Source organism: Patagioenas fasciata, chromosome 17, assembly GCF_037038585.1.
Source record: "Patagioenas fasciata isolate bPatFas1 chromosome 17, bPatFas1.hap1, whole genome shotgun sequence".
NCBI lineage: Eukaryota > Metazoa > Chordata > Aves > Columbiformes > Columbidae > Patagioenas > Patagioenas fasciata.
Window position 1 is genome coordinate 4,509,688 of NC_092536.1, and position 14,406 is coordinate 4,524,093.

The 14,406-nt window shown below is 45.0% G+C and overlaps 1 protein-coding gene across 1 annotated transcript in view; it reads left to right on the forward strand.

Moving 5' to 3' along the window:
* The first annotated feature begins 324 nt into the window (after positions 1-324).
* Positions 325-14,406, forward strand: part of MLXIP (MLX interacting protein) — a 41,016-nt gene continuing 26,934 nt past the window's right edge. Inside the window, exon 1 of the mRNA XM_065851266.1 lies at positions 325-726. Coding sequence (XP_065707338.1) covers positions 356-726 — 371 coding nt within the window. The 5' untranslated portion in view covers positions 325-355. The remainder of the gene's footprint in view (positions 727-14,406) is intronic.

The window sequence follows — 14,406 nt, forward strand, 5'->3', positions numbered from 1 at the left end:
GGCTGCAGCTTTCACTGAGGGAAAACACCCTTGGGCATGTTTTCCAGTGCCCTTTGAGGTGGGTGATGGCAACCTGAGGTGGCATTGCCTCGAGGGTGGCGGTGGCCTGTGGTGAGGGAAAGCGGCCTCGGGGGCGGCAAGGGCGGGACGGGCCCTGTGCTGAGAGACCGGGGCCGGGGAGCGGCGGCCCGGGCTCGCGGGAGCGCGCAGGCCGCGGGGGCGGGGCGGCGGCGGGGCCGCGGCCGCTCCGGCGCCTTTAAGCGGGGCGGGGCGGGGCGGCGGGGGCCGGAGCGGGGCGGAGCGGGGCGGTGGCGGCGCAGAGCGGGCGGCGGGCTCGGCTGGCGGCAGCGGGGCCATGGCCGCCGACGTGTTCATGCGGCCGGCGCGGCTCCTCGGGGCGGCGGGGCCGCTGTGCCCCCGCACGGAGCCCGATGAGGACTCGTCGGACACGGACGATGGCGGCGCCTCGCCGGGCGGAGGGCGGCGGTGCGGGCCGCGCCGGGGGCAGCCCCCGGGCCCCCAGATCATCCACTCGGGCCACTTCATGGTCTCGTCGCCGCACAGCGAGCACCCGCCCAAGAAGGGCTATGACTTCGACACGGTCAACGAGCAGACATGCCAGACCTACCAGTTCGGGGCGGCCCGCGGCGGCGGCGGGGCCGGCGGCCGCCTCAGCATCGACGCCTCCCTCACGAAGCTCTTCGAGTGCATGTCCCTGGCCTACAGGTACCGGCCGCCGCCCTTGGGCCGTGGGGCGGGGGCCGGAGGGGGCCGAGCGGCTCCCGGAGTGAGTCACGGCGGCGGGGAAAGTCCCGGTTGGGCGGCGGCGGGGGGAGCGGGCCGGGGACCCGGGGGCGCGGTGAGGGGCGGGGGGAGTGAGGCCCGAGGTGATCGGCTGGGGCTGCGGGAGCAGCCGAGCGTCGCCTTTCCGCGGTGGTACCCCCTTCCCCACGCGTGTTCGTGTCGCTTTTGTTTTCAGTGAACTTCAGGATCCTCGCGGGCACTTTCCGTAGGCCTGAGCCCGCGGCGGGGAAGCGGCGCCTCAGCCCTCGCCGCGCTCGGTGTGGGGCGGGCGCAGCGGTTGTCAGCGCGGCTGCACCGGGCGCGGGTTGGGGGCGTGAGGTGAAGCGGGAGCCCGTCCCCGGCGTGGGACGGAGCGCGGCCCCGCCGGCTCTTCGTGGCACTAGAAAATGCTCCAGCGCCTCACGGCCAGGCTTGAAGTTAGTGGGAGCATCTGGTGCTGAAGAGTGCCGGGAGAAACCCCGAAAGGGCACAGTAAACGTTTGTGCCACAGCCTGCGTGAAAACCGGACAACTCTTCTTTTTTTGTTTTTGCTTTCCTCAGTTTAATTTTTATAAGAAATTCAAGAAAGTGGGGTCTGTCATTGTTTCCTTTGTTCCGGTGGTTGCAGCTGGTGGTTGCACTTCCTGGGTTTATCTGCGCCTTTCGCCCAGACTTTGGCTTTGCTTTTCGTCTATTTGATAAGGTGTTATATTCACATTTACTCCCTTTGTCTGTCATCTAAAATGGAGGCAGAGCTATGGAGTAGAAGTGTTTTGAAAAGATGTGTGCCTGCTCGAGTCTTTTGTTCCAAGAGATATAGCAGGAATCGGATCCAATCTGATGTTCTCTATTGAGCATATTTTGGAAGTTGATTAAAAGGAATGATGGAAAACCCCTTCCAGCATATCAGTGCAAATGTTTATTTCCATTTATAGGAACCATATTAGCTTGCTAAAAGAAAATTAACTTTGCCCACCCCAAATTCCTCTAAGCATTGCTTAATGAAGAGGAAACAATAAAACTACCCGTTCTGTACGGTTAGTGGGAAGATGTAAGTAATCTTCTAATTTTGGTAAATTTTATCAAGTAAGTTATTCCTTACTGGCAAGAAAGCAAATCTTGGATAAGGTGAGCACAACAATGGACGTGAATTCTTTGCGTTCACACAATAAATAAAAATGTAAAACTGGAGTAAAAATTAACCAGTCTGCCTTTATTGTATAAGCTGAGAGGAACATGCAAAGGAACCACAAGTACTGCAAGGGAGAGAACTGGACTTCTCATGCATATCTTCTCATCGGCCTCTACCAGCTTTATTTTATGTTGTACTTCCACCAAAATCCTTGGGATTCTGAAACTGAGGATCACATCTAATGCAAAGGAATAATTCTGTGATACTAATTTGATAATCCTGAACTCTGATGTAGATGCATAAATTGAGCACCAAATCTATTTCAGCGGAGATTATTTTGTCCTGCTTGTTGTTGGTAGTATGAGGCAAGGTGCAGAAAATATCTTCTTAGAGGCTACTAAGAAAAGCAGATTCTTAATACTGTTGTACTCGGATACCTTAGGGTTTGCTTAGCTGCAACGATGAAACATCCTGGTTGGATTCAGCCTGCTTACTTAATGGCTTTGTGATAGATTCTGTAAATATGCCTGACAAACTAATAATAAAATGGGGATGAAAAAGAATTAAAGTAATTTTGGAGCTGTATGACACTTGGGTAAACAGCAAACGCCTTTTGTTCTGTGCCTCAGGTTTGATTTGGGAAGTATTAGTTGGCTTATGGAGATGTTTTCATTGCTGTTGCCTCAGCTGTATCTTTCCCATTAGCTGATCGAGCACTGACAAAACATGCAGATTTCATCCTGCCTTTGCTGGATAGAAATTCACTCTAGAAAAGAACTGAGGGGGTGGAAACCAGCACCAAAAACTGTAAAACTAAAAGGTGAAGAAGTGTGGGTTTTGCTTTGTGGCTGTTGCAGAAACAGCAACGAGGGGCATGAGCTAAGTCATCAGGTTTCTGGAGCTGGGGTGATGCAGCGATGTTAAATACTAAACCAAGGAAGTTGCTGTAACAGCTCTGTGTGTAATATTTATTTACATTTGACAGCTATTGCTAGTATTTCAGTGTTTAAAGTTGTAAAAAGCAGCACTGAACTGCGTGGTATCCATCAGCTTTACCAATGGGCTAGAAAGCAAAGTTTTTCTAGATTACTTGGGTCATTACCTCGGAGTGTTTGTGTTTGGCAGTGACCATGTTTATGCTGAATCACGTTCACGTTGGGATGCACAGTGTAGCCTGGACTCCTTTAATTGCACTGCAACTTCATTTTTTTAAAATACGGCTTTGTGCTGTTAACTATCAGATTTTTTATGATAAAAAAGCTGTTTCTGAACATGAGGGAAGCGACTCCCTCGTGCCTTTGAGCAGTGCAAGCTAACTTGGTCTTAACTTTCATCATAGCTGCTTCAGTCACATATCCAGTTGCGCAGGTTGGAAATCCTCATTTCAGAGGAGCCATTTCACGGGGGAAAATATGACCACAGCATATTCTCCTGTACAGTTAGGATATTAAAACAATGTTCTTTATCAATAAGTTACTTATAAACACTGAGGTTTACAACAGGTATCACGCGGGCTGCGCTATATCTAAATGTCACCTCTTTTTCTCATGAGATTGATTGTGGGAACTGTACCACGCTGACCAAGGTAAAAGAACTCAGGTTTTCCTTTTCTAGCCCTTTCTATCTCAGCCCTTTAAAACAATGTGACCTTGCGGATCCTGATGTGTGTAGGTAGATATTGTTGGCCTGTGGCAGGCAGGGCACTTTAAAGCCAAAAATATGTTTTAAAATGTGCTTTCTGAAATGAAAATTCTCTCTGCTGTTTGTTCTAATGAGAAACCATGCTAATGGTTATATGGCCTACAGTGATTATTAAGCAGAATTAAACCAAATGATTTGTAATCTTGATATTTAGTCTAGTAAAACCATTTAATAACTTTGCAATTATCCAAATAATTGTATTAGCCCAAAGTAACTTCCCAAAACTGAACTGTAGTATGAATTGTTCTGACCACAGCATATAATGAAGTTTTTTCCCTGAGATGGGGTCAGAAGAATTTTTTCCTCTTCATTTTGGAAAGCTGTGGTCTTCAGTGAAAGAATAATGTTCAGCTCCCTGTGGAATGCAGGCTGAAGGTTTATGGGAAGTGAAATTTATGCTTTACGGAAGGGCGCTGTAAACCGTTTATTGTCCTAACGGGCTGGAATATGGGGATGTTGGACTTCCCTGTGGAAAGCTCTGCTTTGGGAACAATGACGTACAGTTTGTTTAAGGTCCAAAACCTGAAATATGCGCTTGGAAGTGCACATCTGCATATTGTGAACTCTGCATGTGGAGCTCTGAAAAACGTGTGGTAGGAATCAGTGGCATTGTGCGAGTTTATCTGCAGGGTTTTGATGTTGAGGTGGTGGAGGTAAATCATGCTGCAAGGACCTGTGTCACCCTTGCAGGGAGTAGGAAATACAATGTATTACTCGTGGAAAAAGTAGATTTAATCGATACTTTAGTTATTTTCCGTAGGTGTAAAATGGGTGAGTGACAGTGCAGGCTTCAGTTTACTCACCCAGCGTGTCTTATCTGTGCCCTGTGAGGAAATTAGAGGTTGATGAGGCTCTGGGATCATGTAAATCATTAATTTTCTTTGTGAAGGTTCCCCTCGTACAGTGCTGGGGAGGAGGTGTCTGCAGTTGAAGGAATGGTCTGGTCAGTCGTCTATGGTCGTGTGCATCACGTGAACAGCATGCAGGCTTCATTTGAGGAGTTATTAAAGATACTGCTCCCACTCAATGTGGGTGACGTTCTTCTCAAACTCCTGTTATGTATTATTATGCCAGCTGATGTCCATCTTACTTAGCAGTAGAATACAGTAGGATAAATGAAGATGACTTTGTGGGCTCATTTATTTTTAAGTAGCCTCAGAGTTTCCTGACCTTCTAATGAGAGCTTAAGGAACATGCCAGGTGGTGTACTTTAGGTAAGAGTGTCAAGATTGGCATCAAATACTTGTCTAAACCCTCTGGATCCTGCTCGTTAAAGTTGCACAGAACAGGAGAGCAGGGCCTGGGAACCGTGATGAACGCTACCTTTTGAAAAACATGCCAGGTCATTTTTAGGTCTCATCTCTCCACTTTAGCAATATGACCCCATCACTTCATGTAGACGTAAGCCAAAAATATTCCCTTCATCAGTGGACTGACATTAGGCATCAGCTTGTTTCCAAAGCACCTTTGCCACATATTCTTTGTTAATGCAGTGTGTGTTTTGGGAAGTTCTTAGCAGTGGGGAAAGCAGGTTTGAGATTAAAAACCTTCAGAATTTAGTCACATATTTTTGATTCTGCTTGTAGAAACTGCTCTGATAAAAACACCTATATTCATACTATGAATTAAGGCTGGCTGAGCAGAGTTGCTGTGTTGTAAGTACCCATGGTTAGGGTCATCTCGAAGCAAGGATGCTATATTCAGAGCGCAATATGAATCAGGACGTGGTTACTGAGCCTCTTACCTTGCTTATGTCAAATGCTTGATATAGTCACAAGCTTTTAAGCTCTGTATAAGACACACTTTTAAATTCCACCTTGACAACCTTGAACCTCAGGAAGATTTGCAGAAAGGTTGCTGAACTGTTCTATTTTCAACGACGCATTTCTTTTGCCAAAGTAAACATTTAATAGTATTGGTGTGAAAAGGCCTTGGTTGAAATTAAGGTTTTGGTGTCTTCAGGGCTACGCTTGACTTACAGGAAGAAAAGCCAAATTCTGTAGACAGAGATTCAAATTCTGCTTCTGGCTATTTTGGTGACTCTGTAGGTCACAAGCTTTTAGGGGTTCCTGTGGGCCTGGCTGTGTGGGGTGTTAGTACAGAGGTGTGGGGGGCAGTAGTCGCATTTTTCATTAAAAAAAGCACAACGTTGATATTTTGATTTACCATTTAATCTACATGTTTTGTTGTAGTTCCCCTGTCTTGTGTTTTCACACAGCAAACAGCTGTTATTTGCTGGCTTAAATACAAGATGGATTTCATAATCATAATTTTTGATGGGTTGCTGAAATAGGGAAGAGGGAGCTGGTTTGTCCTCAGATTTCAATTCACAATGAATTCTGCGTGGTCTGAAAAAAACTTGGCTGAACTGTGAAATTTGGAGTTCCTCTTAGTGAAATTTTACGTTGCATGATTATGATGTGCTTTGAATGCAGTAGAGTTTGGTGGCAACAGAAATGAACACATTGATTTCCAGTTGTCTCCCCCTTCCCTGTTTTAATTTCTTTCTGCTGAGTGGCAAGAGGGATTAAAGCCAAGAAACCTGAAATTCATGTCTTGGCTTTACTCATGTTTTTCCACATGCTCCTTTAGTAGGTCACGGAATCATTCTTGTTTGTTACTCTCTCCTACTGGAAAAGAAAAAATCCACTCTTTTGGGAGGCAGAATTGATACACAGCCACTCCAGCAGCTGCTTATCTGTCTGTGTATCCTAAAGCTATGATTAGCCTTAATCAAACAAAGGGGTATCTAATGGAGCAGCAAGCTGGAAAGTGGTGGGGAGGAATAAATGGCGCTTTTTAGCCGTATTGGGCTGCTGGCTGGGCATTTCTGAAATCTCGGAAAGGCATTTTAAGTTTGCACAGAAGTTGATGGGCTTGAAGCAGAAAGCAAGCTCTCCGAGTTGTTATGTTTAAGTGGAATTTTTCCCCTCATAACAGAACTCAGAGATCTGTTGCAGAGAAGGAAGAGTTGAGAGGGCAAGGAGTGAGCTCACTGAAATTTGGAGTAAAATTAAGAAGATCTTTGGGGAATGCATTGAATGAATTAGAAGAGCAAAGATGAAGCCACACAGTGGGCTGGATGGTGTTGATAGGGGATGTCACAGGGATGGAAACAAGAAGGGAAAAATAAAAGATACTGTGAAGTTCAAGTCAACCAAGCGGCCTTTCAGCTGGCTGGGTGGGTGTGAGCCTGGGTTACAGACCCACTGTGAGTGAGGAGATGTTCAGTGGCAAGGTGGGAGGGAACGGCTGCAAGGAAAGTGTGATAGGGACCTTGTGGAGAAGAAAAGAGATTGGAGTTAGAGGAGATTTGATAAAAAGGACTAAGGTGAATGGATAATGATGAGCTGGGGAGGAAAGAAGATGCTGGTGCAGTGCTGTCCAGGGCAGGAGAAATTGGTACAAATGGGAAGATGATACAGGGCAAGGGTAGGTGATTGAAGGTGTGGCTGGAGTCAGAGAAGTCCAGCGATTCTTCCCTGTGCTTTGATCTGTGGTGGGGGAGGTAGATAGGGAGCACTTCACAAGGGTGTGCCTGATAAAGGGAGAGAGAGTTCGCTGGATGGACCCAGATGTGGAGGTCACGGATGATCAGGCAGTAAAATGGGGGCAGGAGAGCGGAGGTTCCTGGTTTGGCCATTCTAGTGCTGCCTCGCTTCCTCTTGCTGTTAGAGAGAAAGCTTTGTCTTTTTAAAACAAAGCAACAAACCTCATCAGTTTAGAAACTTGGAGCAGTTTGGGTTTAATCTGGTATTTCATTTTTAATTAACAGACTTCAGGCTATATGCTTGCTACTTCCTTTCCTTTGTATGCAGAAATTAATTGCATTTACAGTTTTCCTTGTCTGTCCTTTGATATTTAACATCACTGGCAGAAGCAGTCTCTTTAAAGACAAAACTTCTAAGCTACTTCTGAGGAAAAAGATGAGCTTTTTAAACTCTTTGATGGCTATAGAAATGTTTTACAGCTTTCACACAATTTTCCTTTTACTCTGGGAAGGAAACCTTTAACATGTCTATAAAACAATTATGAAGATGATTAGGAAAAGTACTTGTTTCAGTTGCCTCCAAAGAAAATAGAGTTGGTTCTTTGTGTTTCAGACAGTGATGGAAAAACTTGAACGTGATTGTTTTTAGTGCAAGTTAGAGTTAGACTATTGTCAGAGTTTCTGAAGCAGGAAGGCTTGAAAAATGGGGTTAGGAAAATCTAAGTGTTCCAAAAATCGCTTCTAATAAGGCTTCCTACTACAAGAGACATTCTAAACATGGTCTTTTCAAAGTATTTTGTGTTTCTTTGCTCAAATAGGAGTTGGAAGATCATTTTTGTTTGTTTGTTTTGAATGTAAAACAGCTGTCTTGGTGCCATTCATAATATAATTAATATAGACATCTTTTTGTAAGTAAAGCTGTAATCGCCATTGGAAATGTTCTAGTGTGCGTTTGCCACAGCTTATTTACTTTGTGACACAAGCACAAAGCTTTTCACTAGCCCTTAGTTTCTTGGCTTGTTGATCTTAGATAAACCAGTTAACTGCTTTTTCCTCCTTTTCTCCCTGCTAAAAATGACCAAAACAGTCTCAATACCTCAGAGACACAGATGTGTGTACGGGTCTGTTTGAAAAGGGGAAACAAAGACATGAAGTTTAGAAGTGAACTAACATAGGAGTCTAAAACAAAGCCATATCAAAGATGACACGTCAGCTACAAACTTAAATAATAAAAGAAAGAGGTAGAAGAAAGGAGGGGAGGAGGAAAAAAGATGTGCAGCTTACTGACACCTCTGTTAGAAAAGCTGCTGGCCCTTGTAACTGATGAGGAACCCTACAGCTGCAAATTACAGGGTAATAAAACCAGGCTGGTATTTTAATGGTAATTGTAATTGGGGAAGGCAGGGTTCCGCTGGCTGCCTTGGGCGCTCGCTGGGCTGCCTGTGAAAAGCACCCGCTCCCCGCACTGACGGGCGGCTGTGGCTCTGGGACACAGCCGTGCTCCCATCACGAAAAGGATGTGCTTCCCAGTCGCCAAGGAAGCCTGAGCATCCGCAGCATCAGCTCCGGGTTTCTGAGTCTCTTGCTGATAGTGGCCACCTGGAGAATCTAGAAAACCCTCCTGCTTTTAGACGGAGGGGAGCTGGATTTTTCACCTGCGCAGAGCTGTTCGGCTGGGCTTGGCAGTCTGAATGGTGTCAGCCTCCTTGAGCTGATAAATATCCAATTGCCATGTGAGGTGTGACCCCTTTCTGCAAGGGGGATTTGTTTAAAAGGTGAACATGCTGTTCCCATTTGCTGAAGGACTCTGCCTGTAGGGAAACCACCTTTACTCTGCAAGTAACAAGTGACGATGGCTCCTTGTCCGCTTTCTTCACTTGGCTTGATGTACTGTAGCTGCTGGCCTCTGCCTCGCTGTTAAATATAGCATTGGATTGAGGGGATGTTTGTCTACTCAGACTCCTGTGGGGATGGTGTTTACCTTACTATCATTCTCATACATGTGATAATCCCCTACAGGTCTCTTACAGGCATAGTGCCTCTGAGGAGGTGTTAAAGGAGAACCTGAATGAAACCTCTTGCAGTGTGAATGGTTGGTTGGCTGCAGGGTCATTGCTGTTGCCTCTCTGTTAAGTAGGTTTCAGTTTGTACTTTGAGGTATTCAAACTTGGGGTGCAAGCACAGGTGGTGACCTTTGTGAAACACTAGTATTTTTAAGGTTGGGCTGTCCAGCTGTGCCATCAGATCAATAATAGAAAAATGGGATGGGAGGTAAGAAGGTAGGGAGGGTAGGAAGCCATCCAGGTCCGAAGCACTGTGAAATGATTCTTTCCAACCACACCATGGGCACTTTGAAGGTACATCAGAGGTACAAAGCCCAGGGTGTTCCATGTGGCTCTCAGAGCTGCTTTGTCACCTCTGAGACTGTAGACCAAGAAGTGACAGGCCAGGTGGGGAGGGCCTGCAGGCCACCACTTGGATCATCATTCAGCAGGGCATTAGTGAAATAATCTGATTCTCTTTAATTAGTGATACGTAGTGTGGTTAGGGCAGACTGCTGCTGACCTACAGATAACCCTTTTGACATGATAGGTTTTGTGATGTAACCGGGTGGTAGAAGGGTTCATTGTTTAAGTAGCTAAGTGTGCCACTTAATGATTTGAACACTTGTTTTTTTCTGAAAAGCACAGAAAGGTTTTAAGGACTTGTTACATTTTAATGACTTGTTAGTTTCTTGATCCTTGGGTTTGTGTTCACAACACATTATTTACATCAGTAATGCACTGGTAGATTGGTAGGTGCTTTCTCATCTCTCTACTTCTAGTTCAGCTGATGGTGTAGCGCAAGGAAGCAGTGGATGCAGTCCTTTTTGCTATATTTAATGTAAGAAAGACTTGAACTTTTAATATGTGGAAATGTCTTGTTATATACAGAGATAAATACTTTTTGGACGTAGTGGGAGGTATCTGTATTTCCAGAGGTACCTTTATTGCTTGTCTATACCACACCAGAGCAAGCAGAGGATATATTTATATATATTTATAGGTAGAGTACATATGTGTCCTTTGTGCTCCTGTTTAATTGCAAATTAACAATATTTCACTATGCATTCTCTCAGTGATTTGGGAAACAAGGATGAAATTGGGGGTTGACAGTTCAGAGCAGAAATAAAAGAGCTGAGGCTGTTTCCAGTTGAAGGAGCAAAGGAAGAAAGCTCAAGGGATCTACCCCCTTTGATCATAAAGGATTGTCCTGATACAAGTATAGGGACCTTTTCACTGATCTATCCAACAGTGAAGCCTGTTAGTCCTCATATATCAGCAGTTTTTTTAAGTGATATATATGCATAACAAGATCCAAGTAAACACTGCAGAGGCACAAAGGACACTTTTGCTGCTGGAATTTGTCAAGTTCATTGTTTTTAGAACTCTCTAGCATGGGATGTTTACTCAAAGTCTTGGCCTCCTTCTCCCTCTGCCGCTTTGTTTGCTCTCCCTTCCCTCAAGGTCCCATAGTAACGGATGCTTTGCCAGCAGCAGTTCAAGGACACATCAACTGGAGTGACCTTGGCCAGCATGGTCAGGGGACCTCTAGTAGGGCTGAAGCAAATGCAGTGACTTCTGCATCCAACAGCCCCTGTGAGCTCGTTGTCCAAAACACTCTTCTCGTCTGCATCACTCTGTCCGTGTCAGGGGCCTTGTGACCTTGGCTGAATTCTTACCCAGCGAAGTTCTGATGCAGGGCAGGGGTTAGACTCAGACCATCAGGCCGGGACTGATGAGGCCCACGTGATGGTGGTGGCGTGCCTTGGAGCAGCTGGAAAGGAGCGACATGGGGGTTTCACAATAGACCTAAAAATAACTTAGATCCACTGCATTTAGTTACTGTCTAGCAACTGCGCATTCATGTGAGTGTGCATATGAGCCATCACAGGCTATTCTGCTAAATTCTTCTTGCTTCCAGATTTTAGGCTGCTAAAAATCTTCACAGTTTGTGTTCACTATTGACACTATTCCCAAAGGGACAGGGGCCAAATGAAGCATGAATTTTAGAAGATCCTCTCAGTTCTTTGTGATTCTTTGAAGTCTGTGACTGCTCTTCATTACCTTATTATGCAGACTTTGGTTTTTGGTGCTGGGGTATGACAGTTGATGTAGCCTGTGTCAGTTATTGAAAACTATTATTTTGCAGTGTGTCAGAGACAAAAGTGATCAAGAAAGTAAAAAAGGAAAGGCATGCGTGTAAAAAGAATTTTTTAAAAAGAAGTAAAAAGGAAATACCTGGGCTGTGGGCCTGGAAGCTGTGAGAGAAGAAGTGCCAAACGAAGAGGCCAGTGGAAGATCTTGTTGCATTCCTGATCTGTCAGTCAGTGGATATGGATATTATCTGCTACCACACTTCCCAGAAAAGAGAATGATATAATTTGGTATTTTCTAGACCTCTGCTCATTCTGATGAATTTCTATATGTCTGTATAGAAGCTGTAGGGGCGTGAGTAAGCTAATCTATGGCAAATCAAGCTCTGCTAATGGTATTTACTGTGAGAACTCCCTGCATTTGGAGAAGTCACCATATTTGAGTGAGAAGCAGCACAGCGAAGTCCAGGTTCTGCTGTGCTGCATTGTGGATTGAGGAATGGGCTCTGAAACTTGCTTGTCTGTTGGCAGCACATAAAGGTCTGGTTGTTACATGCCATGCTTCTCATGTTAGCTCATTCTGTACAGTGTCCAGAGAAGGTATAAATATTTCCCTATATTCAAACTCCTGCATATTAGTATACGCACAGCTACTTCAGCTTAGTCCAGCTTTCTGTTTGCTTGGCAAATATCTGTGCCTGACAGGATGGAGGGCGAGAAAAGTTGTATAGAAAGTACGGTGGTGACATGCCAGATGTGGGACAGCATGAAGCAGTGAAAGGGAAGGGTCTACTTCCTTTTGCTCTTGCTTTTGAGAAAGAGAATTGAGAAGGAAGGGTTGTAGTGGGGGAATCACGTTAGTGACCTGGGAACAAAGACAAAAATTACTTTTCTGGGTTTGAGGGTATGGAACTTTGAGAAAGGACGGACTGAGTCGAAGGACTTGGATATGGTTGTGAAATACTTAGATCTGCTACACAGCCAGAGAAGTTTATTGCATGTTGTCAGCTTATTTCACATAAACCTAGTGTTGGGATGGGAGAACTGCTTTGTTCAAAGATAGAGATATAATCAAGGAGGCAACTGCACTTATTCAGGTAATTAGCAACCATGCTTGACACCTAAAACCTGTTGAAAATAGAAAGCAGAGATGGTGAAATAGCTGAGAGCCTGAAGCAATCTATCCAAAAGCTGGGGCGTCCGAGTCATTGCAGTAGTCACCACAGTGGCTGCTCTCTGTTAAAATGTAATTATCCTTCCCTTCTCATAGCAGAGGCCTGCCAAATCAGTGCACATATCCAGCTCACCCAGGTATGGGGAAACAAAAAAAAGACATCTATAAACACAGTAAAAGGAGAAGCAGTGCGGTTCTTCCAATTAACTTTTAGGGAGTAAGGTAACGTGGTAGTTAATATAATTTTCCTTTACAGTTGAGAAGGGTTGGATAGAGTGTCATACAAACGTGCTCGTCCTGTTCTTGCTCTTCCCAAGCACTGTCTTGTGTCCAGTGCTGGAGATTGGGAAAGCTGGAGCTTTGGCCCAGCCCTATGGGTGTCCTTACAGCTCTTGCTAAGGCAGGTGAGGTCTGGTGCCAAGTACTAGAGTGAGCTGGAGACCGTTTTAGTATCAGCTGTGGAAAAAATTCCAGGCAGCACTTTCCCTGTTTGCTAACCTTTTTTTCCCGCTGAATAAGAGACTTGGCTTTTGCCTTATAAAAATTATAGCTTTAGAGTGCTCTCATTTTATAGCTTTTGCTTGGCACAGAAACGTTTGTTTTCCGCAGGGCAGCGTGGAACAGTACATGTCAGTGGCATTTGGGTCTGGAAGCTCCAGATAAGGCCAGTTTGTGTTGCTGCGTTGCTGCTCTCTGTGATAGCAGCCTGGTGCTGTGCTGCTGCCAGGAGGTGCTGGATATTCCGCCGTATTGTGAAAGCAGCTCCCATATGTTTGTGACTTGAATGACTCTGTGATCTGAGTCATTCCTTGTATGACGGAGGAGTAATCTGTAGTCAAACTGCATGGGAACGAGAGGCATTCGTGTGTTCTGGTCAGTCTCTCTTGCTGTGTGAAATTGTTAACCCTTCATAGGAAACATGCAATTAGATTTTGCTCATTTACTTTATCAAACCAGCAAATGTTATTATAGAGCACAGCTCAACTTAGAGACTCTGTAAGTAGATGCACAGAAATCTGCAGTGAAAGCCAACTCGTTACTGTTTCTAATAAAGTTTTGGTCTGTGAAGGCTGTTGTTTAGGAGCCCAGCATGCATCCCATCTGTTTTCAGTATCCAGTCATACAAGTAGAACACTCAGATTTCCAGTAAATATCTTAGCAGACCTTAAGAAGCCTAAAAATTTTATTAGCAGTTTTTATTAGCACATTAGTAGGCTTGGGGTCTGACCACTGCATGTGGTGATTGCAGCCTGTGGGGATCCAGCAGGCTTTTGAAATGGGGAGACGGATCCCAGGAAGTTGAGAGAGATTGTTTCTCTCTATAGCAATAAATGCGCAAGAAATGTTAATTACCTTTCATTTGAGCATTCTAAGGGACTCCACAAAAAGAAGGCTGAGGCTGGTTCATTGTGATTTTGACACATGGGAAAAACATGGTTCAAAGAAGAAACTTGTGCAAGTGTCATTTAGTGAAGAGTGGTTTTTGTTGTTTTGTTTGTAGTAAGATTCAGGGAAGTGCTCTCATTGTCACATGTTTTACTCAGGAAGTTGCCACTTGCTTTGGGACATATAAACCATCTTGGACCACTTGGAAATGCATTCTTGGTAAGGAAAGGGGATAAGTCAGTCCAGCTGTGTCTTTTAATGAGTGCACAGGCGAATGGAATCGGAATTTCTGAACTGTTTTTCTGGTAGATATTTAAGCATGAGGGTTACCGTGAGCAAAGCAATGGCTTTATAAGGTTATACTGCAATAAAACCAAGGTCTTTCTTACACTCGCTGCATGTAGTGAGGTTAAATATTGCTTTATAAAGTTAACTGCTATGAAACATTTGTCAATGCCCTATGCTGTGGTGGGCATGGTGGCCGTGACCACCATCATTAGAAAGTTACAAACTCTGCTTTTCGGCTTCGCCCGAGCTGCCTTCCTAAGGACGGGGCTGATCTCTCCAGTGTGTGGGAACCAGACATGTCCTGGTCCTGCCTGGTC